General features: G+C 37.6%; 1 protein-coding gene across 7 annotated transcripts in view; it reads left to right on the top strand.

Annotated features, from left to right (window-relative positions):
* Window positions 1-27,773, top strand: part of LOC145981960 (ATP-binding cassette sub-family C member 5-like) — a 119,695-nt gene that overhangs the window by 10,602 nt on the left and 81,320 nt on the right. For 6 of the 7 annotated variants that reach the window (XM_083115460.1, XM_083115462.1, XM_083115456.1 and 3 more), the window contains exons 4-10: window positions 644-802; window positions 5,383-5,530; window positions 9,620-9,762; window positions 10,517-10,607; window positions 12,494-12,667; window positions 15,388-15,535; window positions 18,607-18,755. In XM_083115460.1, the coding sequence (XP_082971586.1) occupies window positions 644-802; window positions 5,383-5,530; window positions 9,620-9,762; window positions 10,517-10,607; window positions 12,494-12,667; window positions 15,388-15,535; window positions 18,607-18,755 (1,012 nt within the window). Of the gene's footprint in view, window positions 1-643; window positions 803-5,382; window positions 5,531-9,619; window positions 9,763-10,516; window positions 10,608-12,493; window positions 12,668-15,387; window positions 15,536-18,606; window positions 18,756-23,979; window positions 24,091-27,773 lie in introns of all 7 variants that reach the window. The other variant, XM_083115458.1, reaches the window with a different exon arrangement.

Genomic DNA, 27,773 nt, shown 5'->3' with positions numbered 1-27,773 from the left:
GCATTCATGTGATGCCTCTCAGAGTATGGGTAATATCTCTGTCGTTAGTTGTTCAAATGAAGTCAAAGTCTAGTTTTTACTAAGAACAAGAAGTATATTTGGTTCTTTGCAAGATAAAAATACTTATATGCATAATTCCATTGGAATTTCAAAGAAATAACAGCATCCTACAATTCAGCTTGACCACTCTTTTAAAACTCGAAGCCCGAACTAGAGACAAAAGACAGTCGCAATTCCCATGGCAACAGCTCATACAAGATATGTACATAAAGGTCAGTCGCTATCGTGACATTGTCAGTGATAAGTCTAAATATTACATACCACAAGAATCACAAAATAAATAACAGAGATTTAGATTAATGAAAGAAGATTTAGATTAATAACAATAAGCATTTGTACAACGAGAAAGGTAATTGGGAAAGAACAATAAACATTTGTACAAGAGAAAAGGACGTGTCAATATTCTGATTTACTTTAAATTGTTTCAAAGTACCAGTATTGATATTGGTGAGAATAGCAGCACTGGTATCATTGTTGGGTAAATCTGGTACCAGCTTAGCCATAGTTTAATGTTTTATTGCATATTGTTTGTCTGCACAAAGGGTCATTTTTATTTACTTATTGAATATTATGTACTTTTTAGACCCAAGGATGAGATGCCAGTCGACAGAGTTGGTTTCTTCTCATTTGTTACCTTCTCGTGGCTCACGAACCACATGTACAAAGCATACAAGAAGGGACTTACGGCAGATGATATTCCTTCAGGCTCACCTTTAGATTCTTGTGAACTTAATGCTCAAAGGTAAGGTTAGGGCTGTAATGTGGTTCTGTATTTGAATGTACACTGCACAAGCTTCCTTTCTACATAATCTAAAACTAATGTGTGTAGTGCAACAGCTCTTTGTGGGCCAAAACATGTCATAATTACAGTTCTGGACATTGAGATAGAAATTCAATTTTACCTTCCTCCCAATCTTGTTCAAGTGTGGAATGACATGTCCAATAGTTGAGTTAATGCTGTTGCCGATTCTTGTAAGGAATTTTCTCCACGTGGTTGGTTGATGGTTTATTTCCTTCGAGCTAGACAAATTTTTCCAGCAGTTTTCTGCAGACCTTGGGGATTCTGTAGCTTGTTCATCAGCTGTGGAAGCATACTTTGTCTAACTAATTTGTGAATGTCCTGTACTTCAAAACAATAAAGTCACATACAGGGTGATTCTAAAGGTAGGGTACAAACGAAAACCACAGATTCCTCCCATGAAATAGAGACGAAAGTGCCTCTTCCACTTTGCCGAGAGATGCCTCCGTGAGGAGCTAGACAACGCTGAAAACGTGTGAAAATGAACTTCACACCGCTGTACAGCCAGTACCAGTGAAGATAGAAAGGCGGAACAAAAGAAGTCAAAAGGAACACCAAAGTCATCCATCTGAAAATCACCAGGCGGCAGCTGCGCAGCGCATGCGCATGGGGTTCCACAAAGGAAATAGGAGTGTCCCGCAACACAAGTGAAGGGAGAAAGTAGCGATCGACAACGGTAGGGACAAAAGAAGCAATGAAGCATGAAGTAACAATTGCACAGCGGGAAACAAACACCATGACTGAAGCAGTGCAGTCGAGAAAAGTAGTGTGGGGTTGGGTACGTGGTCCTATCTGTACGTGCACCTTTCATTGGCAATAACCTCCTGTGCCCGTAGTTGCTGTGTTTGTCCTGCTGGCGCACGACCTCTGAGCGACATCCCCTCGGTGCTGCTACGGGGAATCCCTCGTCCCGCGTTTGTTGTCTCCTTGGCAGGTCCCCGTCCGGTCCTCTTTCTCTTTTGTTGCACCGTGCTTTGTTCTTGCTGCGGTGTCTCCCCACTGTATTTGGGGACTCCCCATGCACTGCACCGCCAGCGCCGCCATTTCTGCCCCGAACCATGTATGCGTCTGTTCTGTGTTCTGTGGTTCTGCAACCCCGCACTACTTTTCTCGACTGCACTGCTTCAGTCATGGTGTTTGTTTCCCGCTGTGCAATTGTTACTTCATGCTTCATTGCTTCTTTTGTCCCTACCGTTGTCGATCGCTACCCTCTCCCTTCACTTGTGTTGCGGGACACTCCTATTTCCTTTGTGGAACCCCATGCGCATGCGCTGCGCAGCTGCCGCCTGGTGATTTTCGGATGGATGACTTTGGTGTTCCTTTTGACTTCTTTTGTTTCGCCTTTCTATCTTCACTGGTACTGGCTGTACAGCGGTGTGAAGTTCATTTTCACACGTTTTCGGCGTTGTCTAGTTCCTCACGGAGGCATCTCTCGGCAAAGTGGAAGAGGCACTTTCGTCTCTATTTCATGGGAGGAATCTGTGGTTTTCGTTTGTACCCTACCTTTAGAATCACCCTGTATATTATGTAAACAAACATCTAGCACAGGCTACTCTGTAGGTACAACATGTTTCAACTTTAATTTTTGCCTCCCTGATGGCATAGTGGTAGCATTGTCGCCTTGTGTGTAATCAAGGGGGGTCCCGGGTTCGATAACCCGGTGGAGCCACATAATGGTTTGGATCCCATTTTAAACTGTAGGTCCAGTCCCAATTAGCCTTACTGTGCATAATGTGGACTTAAACACCAACTCAATCAATCAACTTTCATCTTTTACATGTAGTATTACAACAAATCTAACATTTTTATGGATACCTACCTACTTTTATACCTTTAACACTATAGTCTGCAACATGTAAGTGTTGATAATGTTTGATAATTTATCTTAAAAGAAGCCAAGGCAATCTTACAAGTTGCCAATGTGAGTACAGTTTATTATATTACAATGCCAGTATGTGGTGCCAGCCAAGCTTTAAACAGACATTAATTTTCTCAACTTGTCAATGGTTCAAAACTCTCACAGTATCTTCAACAAACACTTCTACATATACAGTATTAACTATACATCATAGTAATAATAGGTGTAATATAAAATAGCCATTAAGAAAAAAAACCACTGAATTTTAGAATATGAAATTATGCAGGAACTGTATCGGTCCAAACTTAATCACAAATGCCAACTGATACCAAGTTTTCTATAGTCCGGGTATCACACAGTATTTTCAAAATGTCATGCGACCCTTTGACAGAATCTAAACATTCTATAAATTTGGCAAAATTTACATTAAAACTTATCCTAATGGACACCTCTGAATAGCACACACCTCTAAATTACGGAAATTTTTAATTTCCCAAGCAGAAATACATGGGGTTTAATGGCAATTACTTCTTAATAACGGACGCGGACACTGAAAAATACCTACCCAACGCAAATAAAACTTCTTAATAACGGACAACCTGAAAGAAAACTGTCACAATTCCTAAAATTCGATACAACAATGGCCAGTATTTCGAACTAGCATGCATTGTTTCATGTTACACCGAACGTATTTCTTTTTAAAAGTGCAGGCAGTAGACAATATTCTTTGTGGTTATCTTGAGAAGTGTGTGTCACTTCTGCTATGATGTCGCAGAAATTCAAACTTTAGTAGATTTAAATTCACCGTATGTAGTACAGTATTTTGTTCCTTGAATGTAGGAAAGAGAAACCTTATGTTCGTAAAGTACGTACGTACTGTAATATGCTTATCCTATTGTGTAACATCTTACACTTTTTTTCTGAATAGCAGACACTTCTTAAAAACGGACATTTATTTTTCTCCCAGGCCTGTCCGTTATTGAGAAGTTATGATGAAAGTTGTGCGAATTACTCACAAATTTAATATAAATATATTAATAACTTACGTTTTGCGAGTATCTATGTTGCGCCTGCGACGTTGCGGGACGCAACTGCTCCCTTCTTCAGGCTGTTCACGTTTAGGTTATATATAATTCATAACCACGTCGACCTCTCCATAGGTACAGGATATGGGATTGGTAAAAGGTGTGTGGTTAAAAAAAACAAAAAAAAAAAACTAGAACCTATTACAGGTGCACGTCATAGTACCATGCTGTTTCCCCGATTAGAAACTGTTCCTTGGAATGTTAAAACTTTAAAACTGTGAATAGCCATGGCCTGCGTGTGCTGCAATTACAATACTCCAAAGTTTCCTCATAGAGCGTGAGGTTGGGCACCTCCCCTCTATTTCCCCTCCATTCTCCCCCCTCCTCCTCCTCGATTCAAGTTCACGTCAAGTCTAGCGAGAATTCCTCTTCCATTTGAGTTTGGCGTGCTACTTCCGGGGTTACGTTAAATCCTATTTTTACGTATTCCTTCCCATCCCACTTCTTGAACATCTTCCCCCACATCTCATCGATATTCCCATCATCCCTGTTTAATTTATTCTCTCTTCCCTTACATATATACGACCCTTCATATACATTCCTTCTTATAGGTTTTTCCTCTTCCCTAAGCACTTTCTGTTTGGCGATTACGTGGCCTTCGTCAAGGATATGTTTGGAGAGCCCCATCTTGGGATCCCCCTCCCTTATATCCTTGTCGTGCTCTCCCCACCGAACACTGGCCGTGGCTATTCACAGTATTAAAGTTTTAACATTCCAAGGAGCAGTTTCTAATGGGGAAAGAGCATGGTACTATGACGTGCACATGTAATGTGTTTTAGATATTTTTTTTTCTTTAACCACACACCTTTTACCAATCTTATATCCTGTGCCTATGGAGAGGTCGACGTGGCTATGAATTATATGTAACCTAAACGTGAACAGCCTGAAGAAGGGAGCAGTTGCGTCCCGAAACGTCGCAGGAGCAACATAGATACTCGAAAAATGTAAGTCATTAATATATTTATATTGAGAAGTTTTACTGTACATTAATTTTTTACACACACATTCACATGAAAAAAAATTGGCAAACTTGCAGAAAATGGATCTTGCAATTAAGTAACAACTATTTTGATATCCATAAATATTTTTAAATAATATTCTGTTAGATTGACATGGTACATAATTCCAATAGAATATTTATGTACAGTGGAACCTTGATTTTTATGTTTAAAATTTGCCGCAAACATTGCATCCTGACGTCACATGAAAGCCATCTATAGGTGAGAATCATTAAGATTGGTATAGATTGATTATAATTATGGTGGTTCCAGTATTTGAAGTATTAGTTAAATATTAATTTCTGACACTATTAAAGAATAGGTATTGTTGAACTGGTGGAAATCGATTACTAGAAATGACCTGCCTAAAAATAACTTTGTGTAAGGAAAATATCAATTTATCTTATATGACCACATATCAAGTGTATTTTTTCTTTTGTTTTGCCAGCTTTATTTGCATGTATGGTAAATTAATGAGTTTTATTAAAATTGAAGTTTCTGAAGTGAGTTTCAGATTTGTTAGCTTTCAATAAAATAGCTGTACAACAATTGGAAACTTAATTTTTGACCTTTTAATTGTAGGTTCGAGTTAATGTGGCAGGAGGAACTAGTGAGAAAGGGACCCAAATTGGCCTCACTTGGATCTGTTGTGTGGAAGTTTGTTCGCACGCGTTTGTTGGTGGGAACATTCATATACTTTTTGACATTAGTGCTTGGCTTTCTAAACACAGTGAGTATGCAATTTTTATAATTTTATTTGATTAGTTAATTGCCCTCAATTTTGAATGTGAATGCAAGTGAAGAAAACATACTGAGGGAGAAGATATTTTGCTAAATAAGTAGGTGGAAATTATGTTTCAGCCAGGGTTTAAACCTGTAACCAAATATTTTTCATTATAGATGGCTTGAAATGTCTTAAATCAACTGTGTATTCTGTCAGAGTGTTTTTTTAAAAAATGTTTTATGACAATACAACATGTTCAGAATGATTTCAATCAGTTGTTCTCAGTTAAAATCATTACCAATCTTACCTATCAACCCTCCTGTAATGAAAAACCGGGGTTCAAGTAGAATAATGCTTAAAGTTACATTGAAATCAAGCGCACCATCATGTTCTAATTCAAATTCTAACCCATTCTGATATGTTACATGACTACCTTTCTATTAATCTGACTCCAAGTTGGCCACCATATTGGTAAAAATTAAAGTTCCTCGTGCACTTTGCACCATGCCATGAGGATGTTGGGGTAGTGCCGCACACATTCTTCAATCTCGACCAATTTGGAGGTGATGTGATCAGCACAATGCTCTGGCCACCTTTACCCCCCAGGTACCTATTTATTTAAGGCTGTGGGAGCCCCAGAGCTGCTTTATGTGGGGAAAAGTTGGGAAAAATTCCAACCTTAGATCACCCACCCCGGGAATGGAACCTGGCTCTCCCGCGTGTCAGTGAGATGCCCTAGCAACTAGACCACTGTGGATTCACCATATTGGTAATACACCCTAAGAAAGTTCTTCCCTTTCCTATATTATGCAAGAAGATGTTTTTTCATTAAAAGGATGCTTCCACACTTGTGAATCACTCTGTACTTTAATAATATACCTAATTAGTGAACGTAACACAGATGTACAAGGTAAAACAATATTAATAATGTACAGGGGATGGACAAAAATATGGAAACACCACGACATCGGAACGGGTGATATCAACGTAATTCTTCCACTTAAAATCGGACGCGGTGCGACATTCTTTTGTTTTGTGCTTTGAGATAGGACCCTGTCGGACTGGTAGGAGTCGACGGTTGCCCTATAGATAGCGTGCAGTGCAGTTGATACTGAATCATGTCTGAGCTGACAGTGTTTCAAAAAGGGCAAATTGTTGATGCCCGCCTTGCAGGCGCCTCTGTTACCGAAGTAGCCATGTTATTTGGCATATCGAGGGACTCTATCGGAAATCATGACACTGAGAAGGATTGTGACCATGTTTTGCATGAAGAATGGTGCAAGATACCCTTATCCACCATCCAGGACTTGTATTTGTCCATTCCTCGGAGACTGCAGGCCGTTTTGGAAGCTAAAGGCGGTCCTGCACCTCATTAGCTACAGCATTCCGGCTTTTCTTTGCAGGTGTTTCCATATTTTTGTCCAACCCCTGTAAATAACATCAATGATTAATGAGAATTACAAATTGAGGACTTGGAGCAGTCTCAGACATGAAGTCCAGGGCAGAGTGGTTAACACACTGCTCTACGGCATCAGGGGTCCCGGATTCAAATCCTGGCCTGGGCATGGGTGTTCTTTGTGTCCTTTCATCACTTACATCATATCATCACTCATCCTTATCTTCGTGATTAGCCAAAAGTGGTAGAAATGCCAAGTAAGATAAACCAATCAAACATGAGGTGTGAATTTGGCTGAGACAACAGACTGGAGACTTCTGTTTTGCAGGTACCTGGACACTGGTAAAGCAATGGGATAAGTGCATCAATATTTGTGGGGATTATTCTGAGAAATAAGGGGATATGGATCTGTACTAATAAATGACTTTAAAGTATTTTTTTTTCTATTTTAGTACTTTTTGTAGCAATTGGCAACATATTTACTGACTTCCCCTTGTGTAGTGTTTTCCAAAATTCACTTCAAAAATAGAAATGTGGAAGTCATCTGGGGGTGAAATGTTTTAGACAATTAGAATTCTTGTTGAAAAGGTAGAAAATAGGATGTTTTTATTGAACTCTAGCTTCTGCTTAGCCAAATGATCAGTGTTCTGGTCTTTGATCTTAGCGGTCCAGGTGGGAGTTCCATAATTTCAGCATTGTTGCATCATTGTGAGGACAGTTGGAGGAGCTAATTGAAAGCAGTAGCAACGGACTTCAATCTTGAAAGCTAGAAAACAGGCTTCATGTGTTGACCATGAACCACCCAGTCAGAACCCCTTGACAGGCGCTAGCCCTCAAAAGGGCTGTTGTGCAATGGACCTTTTTCGTATACATAGTATTGAACCCAAGTCATTAACTGGGCCATATTTTTCACTATACATTACTTAAGTTACACATCTTCTCACAAGACCTTGTTTTATAGAATTGGTAGGCAATGTTTTGAATGTCTTCAAGCACATTCATGTAGATAGAAGTCTGCACATGCCATTTTCTCTCCAATATGGTGGTAGTGGATGATATCATGCAATGACATAACCTTTGAAATGCCTCAGCATACATGTAGATATAATTTGTCCTTGGTGCCTTAAGGGCATGACATTGCATACTAAATGGCTACCTGGCTTTGATCGGTAAATATTGAACTAAACTTGTTTACAGCTTCTACACTTAGCTTGTACACTCGTGTTCACATAAAGTGGCACATTTTCCTGACTACCTGATAAATATTGTGCATTCTGCAATGCTCTCTACATACCATGTCTGTTTTCAAAATTAAAACTAGGGTTTTCACATTAGCACAGTGGTTATCATTATGATGTAGGACCCCTAGTAGCACATTTTAATGTTTCATTTCACACTTGAGCTCTAGATGTAGTTCTGTTTAGTATATCTATGTATAAAGTGGTATTAAAAGAACACTCTGGCAGAGTGGATAGCACAGCATGCTACAATAACAGAGGCCCAAGGGGCAAAGGTCCAATTTTCAAAATTCAACTTTAGAAAATGCTACGTAATTTCCATTTTTTCTTTCAAAATTTGAGCACTGGCATTACATATCCTCAAAACGTTTTCTTTTCTCTTGCTTTCCTCCAAATTTGGTTCTTCCAGTATCCACAGGGCTGACGCTAGAATTGAAATTCCAGAAATGGTGTCCGTAAGCTGGTGCCGCTCTTATACATTGTTTATATTTTTACCCCCCCCCCCCCCCAAGAAGCATTAGCTATTTTAAACAAAATTTTGCGTCGTTGTAGAAATATACCAATGCTTCATACTATTTTTTTTCATTCACTTTGGTTTATTTTGGTGGCCTCAGGCACATGCCGAATACTAATGAATGGCTATTGCTTCTTTGATGATGTGGTCCCAGAAGTTTGATGATTTGGCTATAATTTCTGTGTTGCTGAAATCTATTCTATGACTCATGTTGATTGAATGTTCTGCTAGTTCTTTCATGGGGAAAACCAGAATCTTAATCGCAATACGGGGCTTGAACTGGACCCAGCCTGGCTAGCGATAGCCAACCTGCAGCGTGGATGCAGCAGACACGGCTCCTGATTGGTCCACCATCTTCACCAGGAACTTCCATCTCCGAACACATATACATCAGGTCGACACTCAGCACTGTACTTCTAACCTGAAGATGAGAGTGACGTTAACTCTCGAAAGCTTGGAATTCTTTCCACATCTCACCTGGCCGATAGCCCAAGAGAATCTTTTCATCATTCGTCCCTAGGAAAGCTTCAAGACTTATCAATTTCTTTGCTAAATTTTGATTTTCTTCTTCCTTTAATCCTCATTTTTTGGAGGCACAATGTATAAATTTGACCTTTGCTAAAAATCCTGTCATTCCACATGAAAAAATACTTCCCTTGCTATGATTTTTTTGTACATTGTGGCAAGATTTAAAAATGCATTCTTGAAAGTTCCCATCTGGTGAGGCTTTCCACGCACACACGGCTCCATCCGCGAAATGTATATTTTAAAATTGTCTCATACAATGAGGGAATTTGTTTTGCTATACTCCATCACAGCAGTACAGGCAATTCCTTGTTTGTACAATTTATGAATGTGTAACGATATGCTGTGCTATGCTGACATTATTGCTTTAAGCTTTTATTATGCAACTGTTCATTTTAACATTATTTTCTTAATGTTTCCAGATAATATTTATGAGAAAATTATTAGAATTTTCTGAAAATAAGGATGCTGAAATCCAAGAAGGTCTACTGTGGGCAATATGTTTAGCTGTTAGTGAATTTTCCAGAGTCTTCTTGTTTTCTTGTACCTGGGCTGTGAACTTTCGGTAAGCTGTATTCAAATTACTGATAATTTTACCGATCTGATAAATCTATAACAAGCTTGTATGTAGTACGTAATTCTGTCATTTTGTTATTTATAATTCATATGCCCTGGTTTTGTAATGTCTATACATTTTTTTCTGAAGGGAAAGCCAATTACAGGCACTTGTTATATAGGTGAATGGATCATTAATGCTCTTTAGGGAACATTTGCAATTTTATATCAGTTCTATAGAATGAATATCTCTTAGTTGTGTTGGAAATATTGCATTGTTACTTTTTTGTCTTAAAAACAGGAACTCAAGTAATCAATTAATTAAAACGCGGGAAATTTAAAACCAAGGAAAATTTTATAATATTTTGCTATTTTGGGATTGAATATATAATGTGGGGACAAAATCAGTGTTCCACTGTAGTTTTTAACACAATATTTTAATCTGGCTTGGTGGCCGATCATTTTAAGTGGTCGACTTTTGATCTTGCCACTAAAGTTCCGAGCTTTGTATCCTGGCCTGGGCATTAGTGTTTTTTGAGTGTGTCCCTTCTTCAATTTCATCTTATCTTTACCCGTTCTCATTGTTGCAATTAGCCAAAAGTGGCAGAAATACTCAACTATAACAGCAAGTGCCAGAAAAAGGAAGAATAAAATGCAATTATTATTTTAACAAAAAATCATGTTTGGCACAAACCATAAGTTAGGCTATAATAATGTTTTTACTTAAACTTTGCTTAATTTTTCTCATTTTATGTTTATTGTAGAACTGCGGTAAGACTACGATCAGCATGTTTAGCTGTCCTATACAGAAAAATTGTTCGCCTTAATAGTTTAGGTGACAAGTCAATAGGAGAGGTGAGTTGTGACAATAGATAATATTGATGTTGTTTGATCACATAGTGAACTTTAAAGAGGTTTAAAGATTAAACATGTAACACATGCATGATCTGCGTGTATACAGGAAGAAATTATGCTAAATTAATAACTTGAATACTACCAAAAAATAACAAAGTTTTGGTTAAAAGAAAACTCCTCTGCCAGGTTCATATTATTTTTGCAATGAATCTGAACTCACTTTCTGTTACATGTTATATTCCAGAACCATATCTTGTTAATGTAAGCTATTCTTGTTGGTTGCTAATACATATTTAGTGAAAAGCAATTGCTTTAAAGCCTAAAAAATATGTATAAAAAGAACCTTGATTTTATTAACACAATTGTTGTGTACATGTCCGTATGTTTGTAAATTTTTTGAACAGTATAAAATACTTACTACTTACTCCTTGGCTGCTACAGCCCCTAAAGGGCCTTGGCCTCTCTCACAATGATAGACCATTCTCTTCTGTCTTCTGCTCGACGTCTCCACCGTCTTACTCCCATCCTCCTAAGGTCCTCCTCAACGTCCTCCAACCATCTTTTCCTTGGCCTTCCTCTTAATCTTCTCCCTTCTGGTGTCCCTTTATAGACCTTTTTAACCGCTCTGTCTTCAGGCATTCTTTCCATATGTCCTAACCACCTCAGTCTCATGCTTCTTATATCGGAAACTATATCTGGTTTTTTGTAGAGTGATCTAATTTCATCGTTTTTCCTTATTCACCATTGTCCATTCTCATTTACTGGCCCGTATATTTTCCTCAGTATCCTTCTTTCCCATCTTCGCAAAAGTTCTTCATCTGCTTGCACCAAAGTCCATGTCACCATATGTCACCACTGGCTTTATGACTAGCTAATATACTTTGATTATATACTTTGATTATATATTATATAAAATACTCATACTAATTAAAAGAATGCATATCATATGGTTAAATTTCAACATTTCACGAAACACACTTCATTTCTTCAGAGATATTAAAACAAGAGTACTTACATTTGGAGGTAAAAAGTTTCAAAACAGGTATCTATAGAATGTTAGGAAATTGTACTACTACATGTAAAGAAATTCAGATTAAAAAGCAACTTATCAATACAACCTTTTGAACTGAAGCGACACAAGCGGCATGCATTGCTTGTGGCTTGCATGTCGCTCAGTCTCAAAGGCATGCATTGTCTCACCATGATTTGTTGCCCATGCATGCATGGTGAATGTTTTGCTTTAGACTCAAGGGGCCATTGTTGATTGTTGCTGGCTGCTTGGGTGTGAAATCACTGTATTGCTTGTTGCATGCCACCTGCCGCTTTAGTCTAAACACTTTCTAACTTCTGCTGTCCTTACCTGTTCCTTTCTGCCATGGGAATCAACAATTTTTAACTTGCACTTTTTTACAAATAATACTACCTCCTTGTAATTTTCTATGGATATCTTAAACCAAGCTGTAATAAAATGCTCATATTGTAGAATTCAAATCTTGTCATACATTCATGTGTAATGTAAGTTCTGTTGACAGATCCAATTGAATATTAACATGTTAAAAAATATTAATATTCTCTGTAAGAGTATCGTTTCAAGAATTATCTTGGAGAAATTTTTTTTTTACCATGCACTGCAAAAACAGATGCCATTATGAAGGCCATTTGTATCATGTTAGTCAAATAAAAATGGAAAACCTGTGTTGAAAAATTAATGAAGATGACCTAGTATTCTAGAACTTGTGAAAATGCACTCAAAATGCAAGATAAAGAAATCCAAAGGCGAATTTTAAAACTTTAACATGTGTGAAAGTCATGCTTCAACTTGCAATTTTGTTTTATGTTGAATTTGTTAATTTTACAATGAACTTATTTTTTCTTCTAATCCTTAGTTGATCAACCTCTTTGCAAATGATGGCCAGCGAATTTTTGATGTTGTAACTCTTGCACCTATGATCATTGGTGGCCCTGTAGTGACAATCTTTGGCATATTGTATGTTCTTTGGATTCTAGGACCATGGGCATTATTTGGAATGGCTGCTTTTTTAATATTCTATCCAATACAGGTATGCATAATGTAAATTGCTTTAAGAAGAGTGTTGTAAAATGAATAAACTTTGGTAGCAGTCATATGATTGCTCGTACTCTTTTGAATCTTTACATTAAAAATACATATACAGGCGTTGGACAAAATAATATGAACACCCACTAATATTGTGTGGGACCGCCTTTGGCTTTGAGAACAGCCTCAATCCTCCTGGGAATGAATGCATACAAATTCTGGATGGTAGCCAGAGGGATGCTATACCATTCCTGAACAAGAAACTGCTCCAATTCCTTGAGATTGACTGGTGGAGGGAAACGGGCCCGTACTCTGGTTTCCAATACAGGCCACAATGGATCGATAATATTGAAATCAGGCGATTGTGCAGGCCAGGAAAGATGTGTGTGTCATCGTGCTCATCAAACCAATCTTGGACAGTGCCAGCGGTATGAATGGGTGCATTTTCATCCTGCAAGATGGTATCTATCCCCTGATGGGAACAATGCCTGCGCCATTGGATGGACATGGTCACCTAAAATGCCTTCATACACCTTGGCAGTTACCCTTCCATTCAGTGTGACAATAGGACCCAGTGAATGCCATGAAATGACTGCCTATACCATTACACTACGGCCACCATGCTTTATTGTTGACACCAGACAGTCTGGATTGTATGCTTTGGCCGGTGTTCGCCATACGTAAATACGTCCACTGGTGGGGAATAGTGTGAAGGTTGATTTGTCGGGCCACATGACATGTTTCCATTGGTCTGTATTCCAGGTTTTGTGCTCCTGACACCACTGACATTTCCGTTTGGGATTGTCCTGCATTACAAGAGGTTTGGCAAAAGTGGCTCTGCCATGGATATTCTGTTTATGCAGTTGTCGATGCACTGTTTTTGTTGACACTGCATTCTCAACATGCATATTCAGCTGAGCAGTCACTTTGGTTGCAGTGGTCTTCCTCTGAGAGCAACAATCCTCTTTAATGCCCTCCTGTCTTTCTCTGTCAGTTTCGTCTTTCTGCCACTATTCCGTGTCGCAGACGTTGTTTTCCCCTGCACCTTGTATGCTGTCATGGCGGTAGATACAGTAGCTCGCGATACCCCTACTAACTTTGCGACTATTGTTACGGATGCACCAACTAATTGGGCACCAACAATTTGCTCTCGGAAGTTTGTAACGTCAGACACAATGGTAGCGGAACACAACACGAAGCCGTTCATAGGCTTACTGGTGGCTCATACCTCTAGCAGAGGAATCATAGGACATGGAGAAAACAAAAGACACGTTCCGTGCTTGCCAGTGCAGGCAGCACACAACTCTGAAAATGGAGCTCATCTAATCGGGTGTTCATATTATTTTGTCCAATCCCTGTATATGTATTCTCTCCACCTCAATACATCAACACCATCTGTCTGGCTGCTTCATAAGTGTCTGAAGGCACCAGTCTTTTGAAGTAGTATGACACCAGGAGTGGATAGCTCCCTGTAAGAGCTCTTGTTTCATTGAATTTCTGCTCATGTATTAGCTCGTTCATGCTGTCAATCAAAAATGTAATAAGAAGGTGCAAGGTCCAGCAAGTGTGGAGGATGTTCAAAAATGGTATATATGTTTGGCCCATTTTTCCAGCGTTCTCTCTGACGAAGACATGGTAGAGCAGGTCACAGTCACTGTGATCTTTTTGTCATGTTGGAGCAATTCCAGCAGCAGGGTGCTGTCTGCATCCCAGAATCCAGATGCCAGCTATTTCTCACATGTGAAACATGCTTTGGGTTTTTTCGCCACAGGCTGTTGTCATGCTTCCATTGCATTGACTGCTGCTCCTTAAGTAGTGTCAAATAGCTGAAGAAGGAATCATCCTGCATGACAAAAAACAAAAACAGATCACTATCATGGAGTTCCATGAGCACCCTGCATCTGTCAATACATTCTTGCTTTTGTTACTTGGTGAGATCATTTGGCACCAATTAAGCACACCTTTCTCATTTTCAATCTTTCGTGGTGATGTCATGGAGTATCAACTTCCCCACCCGAGTTCCATCCTGCAACTGTTCAAGTGTAACATGTCTCATGTGTAGTGATGTTGGAAACTATCTCGATGATGGCTGGGAGTCGGGATAATTGTGGGGGTTTCCTGGGTTCAATACCCAGTGGAGGCACATAGTGGTTCGGATCCCACTTTAAACTGTAGGTCCAGTTGCGATTAGCCTTACTGTGCTTAAAGTGGACTGAAAACACAAACTTCATCAATCATGGGAGTTCTGGATTGTCTCCTTGATCTCACTCCTATCTGTGAAAGCCTGAATGCAATGAAACACAGCTGCTCAGTTAGGAGTGTCATTTCCACACACTACTTGTAGTAGATATGCACAGTCTTTGATGTTGTTACACCCTCTTTTTACAAAAAAAACAAACAGGTTGTCTCCTATTTAGAAGGCAACTACAGTACAACTACATCATTGGGGAGGTCACCTATAATACACACAAGATAACTATTTAATCGCAAGCATCCATTTCTCCCCACAGCATTGTGTGTATAATTTTCAGGATATTTGTACTCCGTAAAAGTGACTGTTACAGACTCAGAGAAGTATTGGCTGGTATCAATATTGTCATGATACTACATTTCTTGAATGATTTCTTTTTACAGAATATGGATAGGGATTTAGATTTTTTTAATGCATGTATTCTGTGAATAGTTTTCGATCATTTTGTGATTTCCATGCATCTTCATTTGCAGTATGTAATTGCAAGAGTTACAGGTTATTTGAGGGCCAAAACCTTAGTGAGAACTGACAAGAGGATCCGGCTGATGAGTGAAATTCTGAATTGCATAAAGTTGATCAAAATGTATGCATGGGAGAACAGCTTTGCCAAAAGTTTGACAGGTGAGTGTTACTGAAGGTATATTATGCCACATGTAGGCATCAGGCTACCATTGTTAAAACCCTAGTTCCTTTATACAGGGTGTTTTATAATGTTAATTTGGATTACACAGATGTATTGCATGTGGGCTACTACACTTAACATATTGGTTACGTGCGTGTTACTCACTAACAATAAACAAAAATATGTTAGAGTATTCAAATTGGTCTACTTATGCAAGTGAGTATGTATTCTTATGTGAACGACGTTTCGGAAGCTTTACTGTTTCCTTCCTCAGGTTGTCGTTTTCGGCTCGGAATATCAAGCCACGTCAGAGAAGTGTCATAAGGATACTGGGTGAAAGGTTTGGGTTAAAAACACTTCATAGTGCTTGAAATATACAGAATTAAAACTCTTGGATTAGCTTTTTTAAAAAGTGGGACAATATGAATAATAAAAGTGCCCCGATAGGCTTCCATGTCACATCGGAGGTAAAGAAAGCAGCCGAAGTGGAACGCAAATTCTCCTTGGATTGGTGACGAGAGGAAAGCAAAAGAGAGGGGAGGGATCTCTCGTGGGAGGGGAAGTACCCCACCACTCCGCTGGGCGGCGCCATCTGACCGCACGCTTCACCTTGACAGGGAGTTGGGGCTCTCAACGGCCACTCCAGTTTACCAGAGCGGTGGTTTTAACATGTTTTATTGTGAGTTTTAAGGGTTTTTAACAAATGGAGTTTTAATTCTGTATATTTCAAGCACTATGAAGTGTTTTTAACCCAAACTTTTCACCCAGTATCCTTATATGAAACTTCTCTGACGTGGCTTGATATTCCGAGCTGAAAACGACAACCTGAAGGAAGCAGTAAAGCTTCCGAAACATCGTTCACATAAGAATACATACTCACTTGCATAAGTAGACCAATTTGAATACTCTAACGTATTTTTGTTTACTACACTTAAGTTGAAACTATTTCCAGAAGGAAATAACTAATATTTTTTCAAGGCTGCTAGTGTTCAATGTAAGCACCATGGTATAGTGCTAGTCTTGGAAGCAATGCCAGTTCAGTATCTTTGACACAATCCCAAAGGAAGCCGCCCGGACATGTATCTGGTTTTGAGCCACCACTTGTTTTCGGAAAACCACTGTTGTCACTTTTGCCTGCAGTGTTTAGACATCCATTCATTCACTGCGACGTTATACTCACAAGTTCTTCGTATTTCATGTTGAGGGGAATAAACAACGTGGTTGATAATATAAGACGTAAGCGAGTTACTGAAGATATATCCGCAAAACTTACTTGTAAATTACTTACGTGAAATTTAGAAAATTTCGCACTTCCGCATTGCACAATTTAATGGTTAAATCCTATTAACCCCTCAGGCCGGTTCAACGTACATGTGTACGGACCCTCATAGTGCTTCTTGAGGCAGTTCGACGTACACGTATACGTCCCGTGTAATAGTGACGAAATGACATGCAAGTTTATTATTATTATTATTATTATATCATAAATGTCATTATTTATACATTTTTGTGTGGTGTGAAGTTTGGTTTACAAGTCCTGAAAATTTCATTGTAATTGAGCAAATGGTTTTTAAGATATTATGAAAAAATTGCTGTTTTGGTGATTTAAAATTACTGCCTCTCGCAGCGGCTGATGGGTATTTAACTCCCGGCTTGAAGGGTTAAATTGTGCAATGTGGAAGTGCAAAATTTTCTAAATTTTATGTAAGTAATTTTAAACCGCCTTTACTGCAACCATCATGAATTACTTGTAAATGTTCTATTAATTTCGGTGGGCACTACAACCATCCACTTGGGAACTCGATGCTTCACTGTTAGTTTGACTTCCGGTTCCTGTTGTTGTTTCCTTGTCTACCGCTAGAAGTGCTGATGTAGCCATTTCGTCTGCTGTGTGCGATGGGTTTGAGCTGTTGTAATAACGGGAGCCAAACATGATGAGAACATTTACAAGTAAGTTTCGCGGATATATTTTTAGTAACTCGCTTACATCTTATATGTCTTCATATTGTATAAGAAAGTAGCACAATACAATAACACAACCTAGCAAAGATAATGCAACCGCAACCTCGCATTCAGAAATCTCTAAAGAAACTGAATTGGCAACATCTGATTGATGTTGAACAAGTTCTGTCATTTCTTCGACGGACACTATTGGCGGGAAAGGATTCAGGGGACGACATGTGGTTGTTAAAGGGAAAACTGATCTTTCAGAACTTTCTTTGAACACTGTATGTCTGGACAGTTGTACCTCATTGTTGAAATGAAAGGGACAGAGGTATTGTTACAGTTACAGTTACAGTTACAGCTGCCAGTTTCATAAGTGTATTAACAGCACCTAGCAGCATGACTGTTAATAAAAGTTGAATACAACTTACATGGAAGAAAATTTTTGAGTTCTTCTTTCATCAAGCTAATTCCAGTATCCCAGGTGTAATACATTTTTGTAATGGTGAGAAACATTACAAAACACCCTTTCATGGGCAATGCCAGTAATTTTTGTAGATAGGGCCAGGTCATTGACATAAAATTGAATAGTAGAAATAATTATTCATTGAGGAGACTTTTACTACTTTTTTTTTTTGATAGAGTTGATGTACTGAAATGTATAATTCTTCTGTTTCATTACTTACTTTGGATCTTGGATAGTCCAGGAAAATTTTATTCATAAAGAGTGTGTTGCTTTCAGAATTTTGAATATAAATGAAGTTTCTTCTTTGGATGAAGTAGAATATGAAAACTTGGATGAAGTAGATTATGAAAACTGAAGTTCTGATCTGGTTCTTGCATTTAACACTCAAGAATTTCATCACATTTTTTACCTTGGTTATTCTGTTGGGATTCTAATTATTTGAACTTCATTTGTTTTCTACTATGGAAATAATAAGCTTTTTTCTTTCTTTTTTTCCTCACTTGCAGTGAACAATGCAAATTGGTTCGAACATGCCCTTACACTCTATGTTATAAATGAAATACAGTATCAGTACGTGCACATTTACTTTGTACATCTGCTTCTTTGTTGAATGTGTATTAATATTGAAATTATTATTTTTTTTAAAAATTTCATTTCTAGATATCAGGAAAGATGAGAAAAAGTTTCTCCAAAAGTCTGCATACTGTCAGAGCCTTAGTATATCAATGGCACCTACAATACCTGTGATATCTGCAATTGTGACATTGCTGTCGCATATTGGAGCTGGCAATAATTTAACCGCTGCTCAGGTAAGAGCATATTTTATGTTCATTTTGGAATTTTTTTAATTATATGAATTCATGTTAATATTTGGCAACTTGAATAAACATTTTTTCTTAGTTGTGTATAACCAGAACCAAAATGAAACCAACAGTGCCTTATAAAAAAAATCCATTGTTTTCACAGCTGTCATAACTGATGAATAAGCAAAGCTGTGAATAGTCAGAAGTTAAATATACTATCTGATCAAAAGTATTCGGACACACCATTGCAATAGCGAACTGAAGTCTAGACTTCACATCAATGTTAGAGTCTGGTATAGAAGAAGTTAGGGCATCAGGTGGTGTTCATAGATAAGAAATGCCACCAGAATGTGGTGTTCAGCAGAACTCTGTGACTTCGAACAGGGAATGGTTATTGTGTGCCACGTGAGTAAGAAGACTGTCCAGAACATTTCAACCCTTCTTCAGTTGCCGAAATTGACTGTTAGTGATCTGATTGTGAAGTGGAAATATGAATAAGCAATCTCAACAAAATCATGACCAGGTAGGCTGCATATACTAACATACAAGGAATGTTGAAGAAGGTGGCTCGTGAAATTGTCATTCATAATTGGAAACACTCACCCCTTGGGTTCCACAAAGCTACTAATAGTACAGCCAGCATCATGACTGCATTTATAGCGGAGAGGGATAGGATTTCATGGCTGAGCGGCTGCCATATACCAAACATTTCTAGTGTGAATGCTAAGTGCCACCGGAAGTGGTGTAAAGAGCAATCCTGCTGGGCAGCACTGGTAATGTGCGATTTGCAGTGTGGTGGTCAGATTGTAGGGTCTGAGTGTGATGCATTCCAATGCCTACCTTAATCTTTAGTGAAGTTTGGATTAGGTGGTATTATGGTGGAGATGTATTTTTTCTTGGATGGACTGCTCTCTTGTAATGCTGCACAGCACTCTCAATGTATCAGGGTACAAGGACATTTTTATCAGTTATGTACTTCCATTGGTGGAGGATCAGCTCGGCGATGACCATTGTGTGTACCAGCATGGTAATGCTGCTTGTCTGGTTTGTGGACTATCGCATTCTTGAAATGGACTGGCCTCTTCAGAGTACAGATCTGAACCCTATGGAACACGTATGGGATGAATTAGAATGCTGACTTTGCTCTAGACCCCGACATCCCATATCAGTACCTTTCTGGCTACAGCTGTTTCTCCAAAACATTCAGATGCCTGGTGGCAAGTCTCCTGAGAAGAGTACAAGCTCTGGTCAAGCCAAAGGGTGGATCCATCCACCCCCATATTAATGTCCAGTTCGGGAAAGAGTGTCATGGGGAAAGTGTGACAATGGTTTTAGGAAGGTCCAGATACTTTTGATCAGTGTGTGTAGAATGAAAAAAAACAAAAAAACTTTCTTTCAAGAATTGAATTATTGATTTTCCTAACAAACACAACACTACTTTTATCTAGATAGATTACTCAGTGTTGATACACCAAATAATTATAAAATTGTACTTATAATTCAAAGCTTGTATGATTTGCAGTTGCTAATGTTTCTAAAGCCACTGCTTTCCAGCAGCTGGTTGCATGTGTAGTCACAGACACTTCTGGGTTGTAACAATTCCATTGTTCCATTGGGAGTCAATGGGATTGTTACAACCCAGAAGTGTCTGTGACTGCATAATAAACTTTGGAAGTAGGGCATAAGCGTTGTTTTGGGGTATTCAAATTTAAAGCTGACAAATTTTAATTTTCAATCTTAAATTTTTACATTTTGAATTTGTTACACCAGTAAAATTGTGAAATCTTTTAATTGAAGGGCTCTGGTAAAAAACATGGTAAGTGACATTTTGGTCGTTTCTGAGGTCATTAAGAAAGAAGGTTATTAAATGCTAAACTGTAGATAAATTGTTTTCGTGTTGTGTTTACCAATTTCGGAAGGCTTCACTGAGTCCAATGCAAATTGCATGACATTGCAATTTCACTCGAAAATTGAAGGATGGCACATTTTACACCCTTGTGCAAATTAATTGAAACAAAGCATATTTTCTACATTACTCGTAATCGTGTACTCAAAACAAACACGAAGTCAGTTAGATCATTTGTTTTGTTGGCTGATGCAATCATTACGTCAGGTTACTGTATTGAATCAGATTTGAGAATCCTGTCCAATCGCCATAGTGCTCATTGACTGATGCAATCATGACGTAAGCAGCTGCAGTATTGCATCAGATTTCAGAAACCTCACCAGATGTGAGTCGGCCACAGGTCGAGATCGATGTGACACCTAGGAAAGGCACGAAGATCGTAACTTTGCACGAACATACAGCTAAAACGTATAGAGAGATTGCATCAGTGGTTGGTGTAAGTTTGGCAACTGTCAGTCGTGTCATCAAGTTGCAGGAGGAAACCGGATCGGTTTCTCCTAAACGTAAAGGAAAGTGTGGGCGTAAGAAGAAAACAACTCCTAGAGATGATGCTTACTTGCTTCGACAAAGCAAAAAGGATCCTCGCAAAACGAGTGATGCACTGAAAACGGATTTGCAGGAGAAAGGAATCAAAATTAGTTCCTCTTCAGTTCGCAGGCGCCTTATTGCGGTCGGACGAAAAGCCAGAAGACCTGTCAAGAAACAGCTTTTAACGACAACAATGAAACGAAATCAGTATAAATGGACAAAAAAGTATAAGGAATGGACGAAAGACCAGTGGCAAAAAGTCCTATTCACCGACGAAAGCCATTTCTTTGTACAGGGTCAGCGAAGTCAGCATGTTCAAAGGTCACAGGGAGAGAAGCTTCGTGATTGCCACATCGATCAGTCTGTTAAGCACCCACAAAAAAAGATGTTTTGGGGAGTTTCAGTTATTATGGTGTCGGAAGCCTGCATCCAATAGAAGGAATGATGCGCTCGCAACAATATATTGAGGTTCTACGAAAGTGTGCTATTCCAGAGCTGCAAACGAGGTATCCTGACGGTACTGGGATATTGCAGCAGGACCTAACCCCCTGTCACACATCAAAAGTGGTGAAGAAATTCATGACAGAGCAACAAATACAGGTACTTGATTGGTCAGGGAATTCTCCGGACATATATCCCATTGAAAATTTGTGGGCTATATGCAAAAGTCGCCTCCGTGCTGTGGACTGTACGACTATGGAGAAGTTCATTCAGGTGCTCATTCACGTGTGGTACAGGGATCCGAAAATCAACAGTGACTGTTCGAAACTAGTAGGCTCTATGCCAAACCGTGTATAAATGCTGCTTAAAAATAGAGGTGGTCATATCCATTACTAATGTATGTGTAGGTGAGTTTTGTACATTTATATGTGAGTTCTGTACACTAAACTACTAAATTCATGCTTTGTTTCAATTAATTTGCACAAGGGTGTACTTTGTAACTCAAAAATTACCAAAATGTCACTTACCATGTTTTACACCTGAGCCCTTCAATGAGCAAGTAAGCCCACAGATTGTATGATCAAGAATTGCAGTATATTAGAGAAATACTATTTTAAGTGTGTATGAACAACCAACCTTTGCTTGTGACTGTACAAGTATTTCACTGGAAGATAATTTTTAAAGCAATGAATAGATTGTTTCCTCGGGATCTCTTGAAGTATAATGATTAGGATAATACTACTTTAATTGTGTATAAACAACCCACTTTTGTTTGTGCCTGTACAAGCATTTCACTGGAAGATAATTTGCAGAGAGATGAACATATTGTTTCCGTGGGATGTCTCTGAGAGCAAAAGGAAGGATGATAAAGCATTTATAATCAGTAAATAGAGGCTAATGAGTTACTTGTTTTCTGAAGGTGATTTATGGACTTTGTATTGGGTAGTGAATATCTTGTATAATTGTTGATCTGTATTTAACATCATGAAACAAATTATTTTTGGAATTAGTTCAAAATAAGTGCACCAAATGCCGTAATTCAGGAAAGTACATTAGTGTTTGTATCAAGTAGCACGATTAATAGGCTTACAGGGTTTAAGAGTGTGTCACTTTATCTAAACAGTTGTGTACAGAGGGAGTGGAGGGGGATGCACTCATGGCTGATGCCTCACCCATCTTTTCTGTACTGAGGTGTTGGTGGATTGGGGTGGGTGATCACTACCTAGAAGCAGTCATTGAGAGGGATTTTTCTACTCCTATGCTCATTTCCCCTTTCCCCCACCTTATCAAAGTTGTCTGGAAAACTAAACCTGCTGCTTTCATCAAATTCTATGGTAAAGATGACATTTTATTAATGTGTTTGAATTTTTTGCATTATCTCAGCCCACTGCACTCTCAAACCAGCATTACAATTCATTTTTAATTTTCTTTGGTCAAAACTGGTCCTATGCTGCTCAGATAACCAGGCTTATCATTTGAAGTCATATGTGTTTCATTTAGGTTACATCAATGTGCAATGGGGCAGGCTTCAACAGTTCACACTTGAAACAAATTAAGCTAAGTTTCACACTTGAAACAAATTAAGCCAAAGTTCAGACACTGAGACAAATTAAGCTACGGTTGACACTTGAAACAAATTAAACTAAGGTTCACACACTTGAAACAAATTAAGCTAAGGTTCACACACTGAAACAAATTAAGCCAAGGTTCACACACTGAAACAAATTAAACTAAGGTTCACCCTGAAACAAATTAAACTAAGGTTCACACTTGAAACAAATTAAGCTAAGGTTCAAACACTTGAAACAAATTAAGCTAAGGTTCACACACTGAAACAAATTAAGCTATGGTTCACACACTGAAACAAATTAAGCTAAGGTTCACACACTGAAACAAATTAAACTAAGGTTCACACTGAAACAAATTAAACTAAGGTTCACACTTGAAACAAATTAAGCTAAGGTTGAAACACTTGAAACAAATTAAGCTAAGGTTCAAACACTTGATACAAATTAAGCTAAGGTTCACACTGAAACAAATTAAACTAAGGTTCACACTTGAAACAAATTAAGCTAAGGTTTACACTTGAAACAAATTAAGCTAATGTTTACACTTGAAACAAATTATGCTAAGGTTCACACTTGAAACAAATTAAGCTAAGAAAAATGAAATGCATAATTACATATTTTGAGATTCATCATGTTCATATTTCTGGAGAGGAGATTTTGAATTTTTCTATTGAAAGTAATTTTTGATGGAATTTTTATTGTGTGCCATCATTAAGTTAGAGAAATCTTTTTTCCCTTCATTTTATGTTTCATTTTTCCAGGCAATTTTTTTGTTTCATTTTTCCAGGCGTTTCCATTAGCTACTATGTATGCTAATCAATTGAAAGACTCAATTAGCAGATTGAGGGAAGCATCAAAGGCTTATTTTGATGTTAATGTTGCGTGTACCAGAATCAAGGTGCTAGTCTAATAAGTGTACTGTTTTTATTTCATGAGATGACTATTTATGATTCAGCTTCTCTTTCTTCCTTATTTACGAGTGGAGAATTGTATTACTGTGCACATTATAATATTCTTTACTTGCTTGCATTCTAATGAAGCTCTAATGATCTGTGCTGTCCTTGTCAGTCCCAGCCCTCTTCATAAGCATGGAAATGCATGTGGGTAAGAAGGTATTTAGTAAGGATGAATTATTTCCTGATATGGGATAATGGGTTAGAGATAGTATTTGAACATATGTGGTGCCCTGCTGACTTGCGAGTACCTTGTAAATTTGAAATTGTAGAGGAGTCGATGGTCTACTAATTTTTTCTATGAGCTACCATATTCAAATGGGAGCCCAAAACTAGCGTTCATTATTCACTAGGGGATATGCAATTTTGGCCAATATCGATAAAGTTCTGATATAAGATTTACCAATACTGATGACCGATATTCTACGGACACGATATAAAATTCCAAATGGTCCTTGAAGAACCTGTATGGATCATTGACTTCCTTAATAAATGCATGTTCTGAGGTGACTGCAGTACTAAAGAAGTTGCATATTAAGACATTTAATTTTTTAGAAAGTAGGGCATGGAGATTATCTATAAAAATTATAACAAAATGGCAGAATTTTGCACTAAATTATAAGATATTTATAGATATATCAGATTGCTAAAATAATCGGTAATTTTACCAATAAACTGATACACCAATATGCCTATATCGGCCAATAGTGAAGTACCGATTAATCTGTCCCATCCCTATTATTCCCAATATTGCAATTTTGTAACAAATGAAGAAAGCACTAAGTAATAAAGACCAGTTTTGGCATGTACTTACTTTGCTCTCTAGCTTTCCCCACATCATGTGGCTTGCTCAGGAAATAGCACTGGACTATGTTGTCTTAAATCTGGACTATTCTTGTCTTAAATCTGGACTATTCTTGTCTTAAATCTGGACTATTCTTGTCTTAAATCTGGACTATTCTTGTCTTAAATCTGGACTATTCTTGTCTTAAATCTGGACTATTCTTGTCTTAAATCTGGACTATGCTTGTCTTAAATCTGGACTATTCGTGTCTTAAATCTGGACTATTCTTGTCTTAAATCTGGATTATTCTTGTCTTAAATCTGGACTATTCTTGTCTTAAATCTGGACTATTCTTGTCTTAAATCTGGACTATTCTTGTCTTAAATCTGGACTATTCTTGTCTTAAATCGGGATTATTCTTGTCTTAAATCTGGACTATGTTTGTCTTAAATCTGGACTATTTTTGTCTTAAATCTGGACTATTCTTGTCTGAAATCTGAACTGCTCTTGTCCTATCTCCTGAGGAAGCCACATGATGTGGTGAAAGCTACAGAACAAAGTAAGTACATGCCAAAACAAGTCTTTATTACATAGTGAAATGATGGCATGTGGTGCAAGTTATGCCTTATGTAAATGAAGAAAGTATTATGAATACTTCAAAATTATGTGTGTAATATGAGGGGTTCAGAACACAAGTGGCGTAACTCCACTTTTCATGGAAATTAAGTTACATGTATAACTTAGAACTGAAGTATCAACCTATTTCAGTGCTAGAAGGAGGAAGTATCTTCTAAGTTTCAAATTCTTACTCATAGAGGCACCACTATGTTGGTGCTCCAACAGCTAAACATAATGCTAAGTTATCTGTGAAAGTGCCTTTTTTCTAAAACTGTCTTGAATGATTTGTCATCTATACACTATTAGTTAATTAGTCCATATCAACAAAAAAATATATTAGCAATTACAGAGATTACAGCATGTTCATAAATATTCATCTCATGATGTGGGGATAATAGTAAAGTGATGGTATGTTACACATGTGGGTAGTCATGACATTTCATATTCGAATAAATTGCAATGATGGCATTCACTCAGTTTGGATAATTGTATGAAGTAATTGTGTTAGGTTTACTTGTTTTTGGTGTGTTTGTGTGTGCATGTGAGAGTGTGAGGAAGTAAGGTATAGGAAAAGCTTTGAATTGAATTAGGAAAGCTTGGTGTTTGAATTTGAGGAACTATTTTCTATTAATATAGGCTTATTAGCTTATATGTGGTGTGTGTTTTATTTACTTGTGGTGTTGGAGTTTTCCTGGTTTGTCTTGTTGTCTACACCTGATGTCTACAGAAACTACTTCATTAAATAAATGTTTTATTTAGCGATCGATAGAGGCACATATTTTTGGTAAATAAAAAAGTAAAATTTCGGTACAAAAACTGAGTCAATTTCGGGTTCAAAAGCGGTAAATAAAATAAAATATCGGTGTTATAGCGGTGAAAAAATGGATGAAAAGTGGTATATAAAAAGACATATTGGTTTTAAAATTGTGAATATAATCCTAAATTTGATTTAAAAACTACAGTTATTCCACAGAATTAACATTTCACTTCTAATAGCACATTTATGTAGTTATCATAGTATTAAGTTTATTTTTGTGTAAAGGAGTCCAATTTTGCTTCTCCAATATTAACAGCAGAATTAATCAATTTTCCGGGAATTGCATAACTCTCAGGATAATTCAGACCTCAGAAGTTGTCGCGTCGGTGAATAAACCCTGAATTTCGTGTTTGAGAGTTAATTTCGCTTTTTGCAGTTCATTTCGCATTATTTCGTGACAAAATATGGTCACAAAATGCATCTCACACGTTTCAAAACATGAAAAATTAACACTACAATGTGTTTTTTCAAATTTCGTTTTTTCGTCAAAAACGAAATATGCATGCCCCTAGCGATCGAGTTTAAAACTTTTAGAGAATGCTTCAAGATAAACAGAAATTTAAAGATGACTTGTAATCAGAACTTCTCTGTAAATATTGATTACATTAGTATTTGAATAACTGATATGTATGTAAGTTTTATGACTTGTTATTTATTAACAAAACACAAGGAACACAAATATTACTCTAACATTGATATTATTCCATAAATATCTCAGTTGTATTTTTAAACTAATGAAAGGAACATGAAGAATAAGCTAGTGAATGTACATTAGGATTCAGTGCAAGATCGAGCTAAATTTGTTTGTTTGGTGATGTGAAGAAGAATGTGACAAGACACTGCTTTTAGTTCAGTGGTTTTGATCTTCATTATTTGCTTAAAAATTGGAATTGTGACAATAGAGGCTCAATTTTGTTGGAACAAATTGTTATTACTGTTTTCATTGTGCAGGAAATAACTCACTGAGAACATTACTACTTACCTGATATCACTTGTGCTGTAGTTGTGTGTTAGATTTTTGTAACAAACTTTATTTTTTTGTTTTTTTTTGTTTATTTTACACAAACAAATCATACAGTGCACATCTGGATAATTTAAAGTTATGTTTGTATAGAAGTACAAACATAAAATGGAATATTTTCAATTTTTTTTCTTTTGTGACATAATATGATGACTTAAACTAAATATAAAAAAACAGTCTTCGAAAGATTTTTTTTAAAAAAATGTAGCATTATTGACGTAATGTAAATTTCTTTGTCGTCCATCATTTATTGCCCTGTCTCTCACCCTGACGAAAGAGGTCGGGGGTTCGATACCCGGTGGAGGCACATAGTGGTTCAGGTGCTACTTGAAACTGTAGGTCCAGTCCCAATTAGCCTATTGTGCATAAAGTGGACTTAGAACACCAA

The sequence above is a fragment of the Lepisma saccharinum genome, chromosome 30, assembly GCF_977018435.1.
Source record: "Lepisma saccharinum chromosome 30, izLepSacc3.1, whole genome shotgun sequence".
Lineage (NCBI taxonomy): Eukaryota > Metazoa > Arthropoda > Insecta > Zygentoma > Lepismatidae > Lepisma > Lepisma saccharinum.
Note: the sequence above shows the minus strand (reverse complement) of the source record. Positions and strands in the feature narration are given on the sequence as shown.